The sequence below is a fragment of the Neolamprologus brichardi genome, chromosome 19, assembly GCF_056152115.1.
Source record: "Neolamprologus brichardi isolate AB-2024 chromosome 19, ASM5615211v1, whole genome shotgun sequence".
Lineage (NCBI taxonomy): Eukaryota > Metazoa > Chordata > Actinopteri > Cichliformes > Cichlidae > Neolamprologus > Neolamprologus brichardi.
Window position 1 is genome coordinate 15231080 of NC_142122.1, and position 10558 is coordinate 15241637.

At 41.6% G+C, this 10558-nt stretch overlaps 1 protein-coding gene across 1 annotated transcript; it reads left to right on the forward strand.

The window, feature by feature from the left end:
• Positions 1 to 1527: 1527 nt before the first annotated feature.
• On the forward strand, positions 1528 to 10302 carry ythdf2 (YTH N6-methyladenosine RNA binding protein F2). Its single transcript, XM_006798496.2, has 6 exons — positions 1528 to 1714; positions 1936 to 1960; positions 3167 to 3246; positions 4165 to 5862; positions 8401 to 8466; positions 8811 to 10302. The coding sequence occupies exons 1-6, from the start codon at positions 1688 to 1690 to the stop codon at positions 8832 to 8834; spliced, it is 1920 nt and encodes a 639-aa protein (XP_006798559.1). The 5' UTR covers positions 1528 to 1687; the 3' UTR covers positions 8835 to 10302.
• Positions 10303 to 10558: the final 256 nt, after the last annotated feature.

Here is a 10558-nt window from a genome sequence, read left to right on the forward strand (position 1 = left end):
GCCAGCAGCCGTTTGACACCCCTGCACCTCCTGAAGCTCCATTGTTCCACTGAAGGAAAAAGCATCCCAGGCCATTATGGCACCCTCTCCACTGTGGCGCGTAGAAAACATCTCAGGTGGGATCTGCTTGTCATGGCAGTAACGTTGGAAACCATCAAGATTAAATTTTTCTCATCAGAGAATAAAACTTTCTTCCACCTTTCAATGTCACATGTCTGGTGTTCTCTTGCAAAGTCCAAACGGTCAGTTTTGTGGCTTTCAAGGAGATGAGGCCTTTGAAGACATTTTTTGTTTTTGAAGCTCTTCAGTCTCTGATGTCTGATGGTTATGGAGCTGCAGTCAGCACCAGTAACAACCTTGATTTGGGTCGAGGATCGTCCAGTGTCTTGACAGACAGGCAACTGGATCCTCCGGCTGAGTGTTGGTGAAATTTTTGGGGGTCTTCCACTTGACGTTTTTGTTCCATAACTCTCAGGATCATTTAAGAAATTCCAAATGTCTTACTGCGTCCCACCTCAGCAGCAATGGCGCACGGCGAGAGATCCTGTTTAAGCAGTTCAACAACCCAACCAAAAAGTTTTTTAAGTGGTCTTAAACTTTTGATTGGTACTGTACAATATTAAATAACTAAACTGCTGCCAGATTAGCCTTAACTTTTGGGTGAGAAATACTTGCTACCCACTCACAGTATTTATTTTGAGCTCTTTGACATTTAATATTATTTAACTAAGCTAGCAGAGCAGCCAGGGGCGTCCAGCTGTGGTGGCTGTGACAGTGAGTGCACAATTTCTTTTGATGATGTCAGATATTTTAAACCATAATTCTAATGAATGGTGGTTGAATGTGTGAATTTTTGCCTAAGGCCACTATAGACTCTAGAATTGGCACTGCATTCATTCATACCTCCAACCCGTACAATCACAGACTTCACAAGCTTGTAGCTCACACAGCAGCTCCCCTGGGGCAGGCTGGGGGGTTCTCTGAAGAAACACGTAATTTTGCAACACACAACATTCACTCTGGGGCACCCTTATGCTCTACTGATTTGCAAAGCAGTGCAAAAACAGCATGAAAATGATTTAAAGGTGCAACTGTTTCAGCAGTGAATTTTGAAAATAAATTCCTGTGTAAGTAATAGTTATATAACAGATTCGTTTTTAGGATTTTTAGATTAGAAATCCTGATTTCCTGATGTGGTTTTGTTTATCAGAATCAGAATCAGAGAGACTTTATCAATCCCAGAGGAAAATTGTTGTCATAGCAGCACACATTCAGCAACCATCAAGCACATATATATGAAACATAAATAACATATTTATGTTATATTGTATATTGTTATGTTGTATTCTACATCCTACAGTGGTTTTATAAGAAATTTATATCTCAAATATCTTTCAGATGTTGATGTTTTATAATGAAAATAATAGCCTCTAACATCACCCTGGCTCCTCCACACCAATGGGGGGCGCACGTTTTTTGTAAATAAATACCATCGTGGGTTGACGAGGGCCGCCCAGCCATGTTGAGGAGTCTGTCAAGCAAACTGCAGCCCGCCATTGTGTAGAACCAGGCTCTGTAGAGAGATAAGGGTGCTTGGCTGAAACGCTTCAATAGCTTGATAATTATTTCACCCTGCCGCTTTTATTTAGGAGTAAATACAGTTACACAGGCTCCGGGGGGGAAAGACATGTCAGCCAGCAGTCTTCTTGAACAGGTAAAGAGAGGTATTTTCTGAACATTTACGGGGGCCAAATTTCTCAGCATCGCGACGGGCTAGCGAGGATAGCTTAGCTCAGAGGCAGCGGCTCAGTAGTGCAGTAGGCCTGACCACCTGCTAAAGGAACTGACTGCTGAAAATATATCTCTTCATCTATTTTTTCCCCTTCCTCTCTTCTCATAAATCAAACCTTCATGAATCACCTGGACCCAATCCAGAGACCGAAAGGCCAAGCTAATAAAGGTAAGAACAAATATTATCTAACATTGTCGACTTGGGTTTGAGAGAGTGCGAATCTTTTTATGTACCTTTCGCTTTAGAAAATCTTGCGTGCGCGAACGCGATAGCTGGCTTCCTAGCTGCTCGGGTAGAATGGGCCTCTGTGTACACGATTTAAAGGTTTTCATATAATTTATCACTTGAGTGAAACGCTTAATGATACTGTGTTTCAGGTTGGGATTTTTCAGGCTTTAAACAAAGCAATTTTGAGTGTCCTTTACATCCCAGAAATCGCACAGGTTCCCACAGGTAGCTTCAGGCTAGCTGTCTCCAGAGTGGCTAACTTTAAATGGCAACATGATACACATGAGCATCCTTTTCCTGGTTCTACTTTTAATGCCTTTTATCACCCATAGTTGCGTGGAAAACACCTTACTGCTCAGTGTCTTTAATTATCAGACATTATGAATTTTCTTTTGCAATATTAGGGCTACAGGTGCCACCCTATAGCACGCTGGCGACCTGGCTAATGTTAGCCAACTCCGTCAAGTTGAAAGGACTCTTGGCGCTCGTTAACATGGAGACGCTAGCGTGCTAATGTTAGCTGGTTGCTAGGTTAACCAAAATGACACGTCTTCCGACATGCTTTTCCTGTGTCAGAAAGGCCCTCGCGCTTTCCCATTATCATTATGCTGTCAGTCTATAATGTTGAATAAACACATTGAACAAATTTATATTTAATTCTTTTTGTCCCTTTCTCCGAAAAGCTACGACAATCTCGTGTTTTCCAGCACATGAACATCACCTGTAACAGAGAGCGCTCTTTAACTCACTGGGGGGGTGCTTGCTCACACGCACTACTCATCTACCTGCATTTTAACATGCATTTTTTTTTTCTCTCGAAGTGATGTCAGTATTGGTTTTATCTATTATTTTAATGTCTATTGCTGTGGGAATCTAAATTTCTTTAGTGCTCTTTTATGCCAGTATTGACTACTTCCAAGTTCGTTTAATTTTCCCTGGGCCTGATTCAAATCATTGAGCATACTGTGTAATCTGAAGCATACTGAGCAATTATTGCTTCTTTTTTTTCCTTTTTCTAATTTCAGGGAGTGGTTTTGTTATGTAACGAGTGGCGTTGGTGCTGATGTTAATTGCCTGATAATGTCTAACCCATTGTACCTCTGGGGTTGCACAGGCCTGTTAACACAAGTATTGTTTCATTTACAGTGCAAAACGGAGCTGTGACCCAAAAGGATACTTTGAATGACGATGAATTTGAGCCTTACCTGAATACTCAGGCCAGACAGGTAAATGTTTTCCCAGTGTGCGAGGTTTTGTTGTTTTTGTTGGGGTTTTTTCAATTTATTTTTTAAAATCTGAATCTTTTCCTTTTTTAAGCAGTCCGTTACTGGCTTATCCTTAAATGTTCTTAGTTGAACACAAATCTTTTATTTGTTTTATTGCACTAAAATTCAGATAAATCTGATTAGGGTTAACTGAAATTCTGGTTTAAGGGAGTTAAAATGGGGATGTAGAGATCAGCTGATATTCTCTAGCTTGCATCCACGACAAGTTTCATGACCGTGCATATCAGAATGAATATATACTAGTTACTGGAATCTTAGCACATCTGTTAAACCCAATTTCAGCCATATTATTAATTGTAAGTAAACCTATAAAAAAGGTTTACTTTGCACATTCTTGTGTTTTGATTACGAAGAATATTAATGTGCATCTCTTTATTCACCTTGGATTTTATTGCTTTAATTTTTGTTAAATGTGGTTGTTCCCTGTGCAGTAACTAACACATGTACACATGCACTGTGAATTGGGCTGTAGAGGAAAATAATAGAGCCTGTCTTTTGGTCCACTCAGAAGAATAGCTGTCCTTATCTTCTTCCAAGACACTCTAAATGGTGGTGGGGGAACAGTTCATTGTTTAGTTCTGTTTATTTATAGATGAGTTTAAAGGAGGAATAGTGAGAGGATTGTTTACATTGTTGTCACAATCCGTGGTGAGCAGTGACAGTTCAATTACTTTACTTATTTTTACTGTGGTTTCACTCCCTGGATGAAGAACAAGTTGCGCTCATGTTAAGAGGAGTTTACAGCTGTTAATGTTACAAAATATGTTGCTTTAATAATTAAATGCTAGGGTGCTTTTCCACAATTCTTTTTTTTCTTCCCCATGTTGTCACTAAATCACATTTTTCTATTCCATTTAGAGCAATGCCTATACGGCCATGTCGGACTCGTACATGCCCAGCTACTACAGCCCCTCCATAGGATTTTCCTACTCCCTGAATGAGGCAGCATGGTCCACAGGTGGGGATCCTCCTATGCCTTACCTGGCCTCCTATGGACAGCTGAGCAATGGGGAACCCCACTACCTCCCGGACGCTATGTTTGGCCAACCAGGCCCCCTGGGGAGCAACCCATTCCTAGGTCAGCATGGCTTCAACTTTTTCCCCAGTGGCATCGACTTCTCAGCATGGGGCAACAACAGCTCTCAGGGACAGTCGGGGACACCGCAGAGCTCTGGCTACAGCAGCAGCTACGCCTATGCTCCCAGCTCACTTGGAGGTGCCATGATTGATGGACAGTCCCCATTTGCACCTGCTGCCAACGAGCCCCTTAACAAGGCACCTGGTATGAACAGCCTGGACCAGGGCATGGCGGGACTTAAGATAGGTGGTGCTGCTCCTGGTGGTACCGGGGACTTGGCGCCTAAGGTAGTTGGCTCTGGATTACCTGGTGGGGGTCCACTAGGCCCTGTATCATCTGTTGGACCTCCCAGCATGCCTCCTGTCTCAATTGCCCCTGCCAAGCCTGCCTCCTGGGCTGATATTGCCAGCAAACCAGCCAAACCCCAGCCCAAGCTTAAAACTAAGGGTGGCATGGCTGGTGCTAATTTGCCTCCTCCGCCCATTAAACACAACATGGACATTGGCACTTGGGACAACAAGGGCACCATGCCTAAAGCCACCACTCCTCAGCAGGTGCCCCCTATTCCCAGCAACGGGCAGCCGCCCAATCAGGCTTCCCCGCAGCCTGGAAGTACTGCTGTGGGAAATCCACAAATGCCCCTGAGCAATGGACAACTGGTTCCGCCTGTTTCCCAGATGGGTCAGCATCAGCTTCCACCCACTGGGCAGCCAGGTATGGGTCAGATGCCCCAGCCTCCTCTCTCCCAGGGTGGTCCTCCTCCACCAAGCCAACAGCAGCAACCATCTCAACCTACCCGCTGGGTCCCACCACGGAATAGGGCCAATGGATTTGGGGATACGAGTGGGAGTGGTACAGGCCAGTCACCTCCCTCTTCTTCAGGAGTGGGTGTGGTTCCAGGGGTCCCTTCGGAGCCTCACCCAGTTTTAGAGAAGTTGCGTATGGTCAACAACTATAACCCGAAGGACTTTGACTGGAATCCCAAGCAGGGCAGGGTGTTTATCATCAAGAGCTACTCCGAGGATGACATCCACCGCTCCATCAAGTATAACATCTGGTGCAGCACGGAGCATGGCAACAAGAGGCTTGATGCAGCTTACCGTTCACTGGGTGGTAAAGGACCACTTTATCTTCTGTTCAGTGTCAATGGGAGCGGTCACTTCTGTGGTGTAGCAGAAATGCGCTCACCCGTGGACTACAACACGTCTGCTGGCGTGTGGTCGCAGGACAAGTGGAAGGGTCGTTTTGATGTGCGCTGGATCTTTGTTAAGGACGTTCCCAACAGTCAACTGAGGCACATTCGACTGGAGAACAACGAAAATAAGCCAGTGACCAACTCTCGGGACACACAGGAGGTGCCACTGGACAAGGCCAGGCAGGTGCTAAAGATCATCGCTGGATATAAACACACCACTTCCATCTTCGATGACTTTTCTCACTACGAGAAGCGTCAGGAAGAAGAAGAGTGTGTGAAAAAGGTAACAAAGTCACTGTTGAATAAAGTGAATGACATAACAAATGAATGAAAAACAAGTGTGATCTTCAAAAAAGGTGGAGTGTTTGAAGCCTGTGTATGTGTGTTTGTACAACATTGATGTTATGCATTACAAAGAAACGGTACAATACAACCATTTACAGATGGGCTGAGAGCTGATTTTGATGTGCTTATATGGATTAGAACAATTTGTCATCTTTTTTCTTTTTTCCTTTAGCTTTTGTTATGTTCTACCTGTTATCAGTCACATGTAATGTTCTGCTTAAAGAGTGGACAGCAAGAGAAAACATTTACAAAGATAAAATGGATAACATGCATGGTGTATAGTTGTGTAATTATAGCAACTTTATCAGTGTTATCTTGTTCACAGCTGAAGCTGCTGTGCTGCTAAAACTATGAGAGATGTTGTCCCCTTTACTGCTTTATGATATTGATAATCTCTTTAGCTTATTTGAGCATGAAGGTAGCAGAGCAAAAATGGAAAAATGTCAAACCGAAAAGGGAAATTTGTTTTTAAGTTTATACTGGGATCTTCAATGGTTTGTTTGGGGTTTTTTTTGTTTGTTTGGTTTGTTTGTTTTTTCTAGGGTTTCTTTCTTTTTCAAGCAAGTGGTGTGTTCTGTTTTTCTTCTTCCTTTCGTGTTTTACACTTTTTTTTTTTTTTTTGGACTACAGGTGCATTGATCAGTTACTTAGTCTTGATGCCAAAATAGAGACCTTGTCTTTAGTCAATTACTAAATCCAATACCTGCATTAATTTAATAAGCCCTGTTATGAAGAGCACCAGGTATGACATAACATTGCTTTTCTAGCTAAATGAAAAGTAAAATATGTATCGATTAAAATTTACTCAGTTGTCCGTTATTGGAAGGATAAATGTCAATGGGACCTCTGCCCTCTCCCACTAAAAATAAAAAGGTGGGGAGGAGGGAAATGAGTGCTTAAAGTATTTGCATGCTTTCATGTCCGTCAGATGAGACATGTGTTTTGTCATTTTTAATCATAATTATTTTGCCTCCCCTGTTAGTTTCTCTTCCTGTGAGCCCATCCTCACGCATCGAGTTGAGAAAACGGGTGAAGGAAAATGTTACTCACGTTGGGTACAACTCATGTCAACTCGTTTGACCAGTCTCATCTGGATCACAGCTAAGCCACAGACTGGTGCAAGCACACAAAACTTGTTGGTGTAGTAAGCAAGAAATGACTCCATACTGCCAGCCCTTATTTCATCTTATGTGTGTGTTTCCTCTTTGGCAAATGGATTACATCCAAAATATGGACGTATCAAGGTGGAGACAGTATTTAAATTTACATAAGCATACTCGGTATTGGAAATTACACCCACCCGTCTCCAAATGCTTGTCGATTTTCTATTTGTTGGGCGAATCTAGGGACAGTTGTTTTATTCAGTGTCATCTTTAAGTTTGCCTTCAATTAAATATACTGAACTGGTTGTTGCTTTTGGGATTCTCCATCAGTTGGCTGGTGAGTGGATTATTCAGACAGAGTATATCAGAAGAATAATGAATGGCAAAAAGGCAAGCGGATACTGGTAACAAAGATCCACAATGCTTAACATCTGTCACCATTGTGGGGCCACAAAGCACCCACATAGCAGTGTTGAGCTGGAGCCTAATTTAAATTAGCCTCTTAATTAATTTATTTATTTTTTAATGGTGTGCACTGGCATTGTATAGATGCATCTCTTGACATGATTTTGCGTTTTATTTTTCAGAACTGCTGTGATTGAAAAACACGTGTAGCTTGCTAAAAACCCAAATGTGCTGCCTGGAGGTTACCACTTAGTATCTATGAGCTTGGATAGATTTAAATATAACTAAAATAACAAGAGGAAAAAAGCAAAAACTTCAATTTTTCATAAATATCTTTGTCTACACAATGTTTATGCTCGGATACGTAAGCTCGACTATTGGTGGAGGTGAATTTGCAGTATGTAGTTTAATATAAACTTTATTGGGTATTTTGGCTTTCTCCTTCCTCGCTTGATGGCAAGCAATACATCTGTTCAAAAATGAACTGAGAGCATAACTGCTCTTTTGTGGTTTCTGTAAGAAAGGGAAAACCTTTTAAATTTTGTCCCAGGTGTTCAAAATCTTAAAAAAAGCATTTTAGTCTGTGGTGATTTGTTCATTTTGAGTTATGTTTACACCCAGACTTGACTAACTGACAATTTACTTAATTGAGGACAGTAAACCTGAATTAATTGCTTACTGAAAAATAAAAAATGATAAATGCACATTTGAAGAAGATTCATCTAGGGTACCTTGTCTTATATATGTCAGTTTGAGAATGAGATGGACAACATTTGGTTTTATCTATTTTAATCTGTTATCTGTATATAGAGTTATCGATATTTAGCTGTTGAGCTAGGCCACTCAGAATCTGCTCTGTTTCTAAGTAATCCTTTGGGTCAAATTACTGAATGATCTTACTACAAAGACCTGGCTCTTTCAATCAGAAGTGCTTCAGTTATGCTCAGTTTTTGCTTCTTTTGTGACAGGTGGAGGTCCAAGGCAGTGAGCCATATCCCAGCAACCCAAACAACAGAAGTCATTACAGGCTTCAGGTAACTGTATTCTGAAGAAATTTAGCCTATTTTCATACTTTGAGTCTGTGCCACTTGGATATTTTTCACATTAGGTAGTTGATATTTTGGTACATCTAATACTTTCTGTATTAGATGTACCTGTAACGCTGCTAAGTTATCGAGCTTTTCCTCCTTGAAACCCACATCTGTTTAGGTTGTCGTTTGCAAACAAGAGCCGTGGTTTTATGAAACTATTAAAATGTGTATTAAGTGGATGCTCACATTTAACAAGATAAACTGGAAGGATCTATTGCAATGTGCCTATATTTTTGTATGATGTAATTTCTGCTTTGTGTGTAACACGCTGTCCTTTCATGTTCTAGGAGCGCCAAGGACGAGTCAAGTAACAGTTGGTGCTTTGGTCAAAGACTGCAATGGCCTCCTTAAAGCCCTCTCTACCCCATTACGTCATTACATCCAGATCTCTTAAAGAAATTCTAATAGGGGTGAAGAATTAACAAAGGACAGAAACTAAATGAAGACTTTGATTTCTTTTGACTTTAAAGACTTACTTTGAACTTGTAGTAAAAAGAAAAGGAAACAATTATTCATAGGACTACAACTAAATGCATAGCATCCTTAGGTGACTTTTTTTTGCCCTCCCCCATTCCACTACATATGCTTTCTCCCCTTGTATGCTGCTTTTTTCCTTTTTGAAATGAAAGGATCAGCTTCTGGTTTTTTTTTTTTGTTTGTTTGGGTTTTTTTTTTAATGGTCCAAGAGCAGATCTGTAATTCTCACTCAAACACAAATCAAATAGAAATTGTAGTGTTGACTAATAATAGTGTCCCAAAGTGGAAAAATGGGCAGTTTGTCTCATTTTCTTTGTAACCCCACCACCACCCCACCCCAATCTGTCTTTTGAGGATGCTCAAATGTTCAACCGGGACCCAGCAGAGTTTCCTCCTCTGTGGATTTTCATCGTAGGCGTATGCCAGCTACGCTCACTCCAGAATCTCTCTACACGCTTGCCATGTTTTTGTTTGAGAGGACTGCAAATGTTCTGAAGGCCCTTCATTTTGTTTTCCCTGTGTGTTGGATGGAGTGTGTGGGGTGGTGGGGTAGGGAGGATGTAGAAGGGGAGGGAAGAGGTTTAAGAGTTTGAAAGGAAAAGAAATGTTAAGTTAATAAAACCTTGCCCACTGTATAATTTTTAAGGTCTTAAAAAAAATGGGGCCCTCTGTTGACAGTCTTTGGACCTAATTTACCCCCCCCCCCCCCTTTTTTTTTTTTTTTCCCCCCTCCCCCTTCCTTCTTTCTCTTGGACAAATTGATTAGTTGTTGCTATGGGCTGCTTTTTTGTTTTGTTTCTCTCCTTCCTCCGTTTTCTAAAGACAGTGATGCGAGTGGCCTTGACCCACTCTTTCTATTAATCAGTTCAAAAGTAATAAATGTGGTATATTAAGCAGAATGGTGTGCATTCCCCTTGTTTGGAAAGCAGTTTTGTCATGCAGCATGTCTGTGCTTTTCTTTTTGTTTTGTTTTTTTGTTTTGTTTATTTTCCCCTCCCCCCTCTCATATGAGTATCTGAATGTTTCTTCCTGCCATTCTTCATCCTCCAACACCCCCTCCCCTTTTTATCCAAGCTTCGATCCACACTGTGCTGCCCTGCATTTCTTACCTCTACTTTCCAAACCCGCCTTTGTGCTACACACTCCCGGATTCCCGTTTCTGCTCAGCCAACCATACATACTATATCACAATCAGCTTCGACCATTTTCAGAATGTCATTGTTGGTGAGTAAAAAGCGCAAGGTCCTCTTTCAGAACTACTGGCTTTTATTTGTGGCATAATAAAGATGCTCCACAAAGTCATGTGTGGTTTCTCATTGGGCTTTGCTTTTCCCCCCCACTTAGTGATACGCAGGTTGTTTATACAGACTTGTCTGTCTGCATTGTCTTTGTGCTGATAGCAGGCACGAATGCCATTTGGGATGCACAGTAAGATTGTTTTTAGTGTTTTGTTTCATCTGTGGCTGGGCCAGACACCACTTGTATGGTCTACTGCCATAAAAGACTGCAGGTGTACAGTGCACAACACATGATTTGCAGCTCATTGTAAAATGAGCCT

What these genes read in the sequence shown, in the direction of transcription:
- ythdf2 (XM_006798496.2), top strand. Translation starts at nt 1,688, where the DNA reads ATGTCAGCCAGCAGTCTTCTTGAACAG. An exon ending in CCAGCAGTCTTCTTGAACAG is followed by an intron (nt 1,715 to 1,935) that starts GTAAAGAGAGGT and finishes GACCCAATCCAG; the next exon opens with AGACCGAAAGGCCAAGCTAA. An exon ending in AAGAAGAGTGTGTGAAAAAG is followed by an intron (nt 5,863 to 8,400) that starts GTAACAAAGTCA and finishes CTTTTGTGACAG; the next exon opens with GTGGAGGTCCAAGGCAGTGA.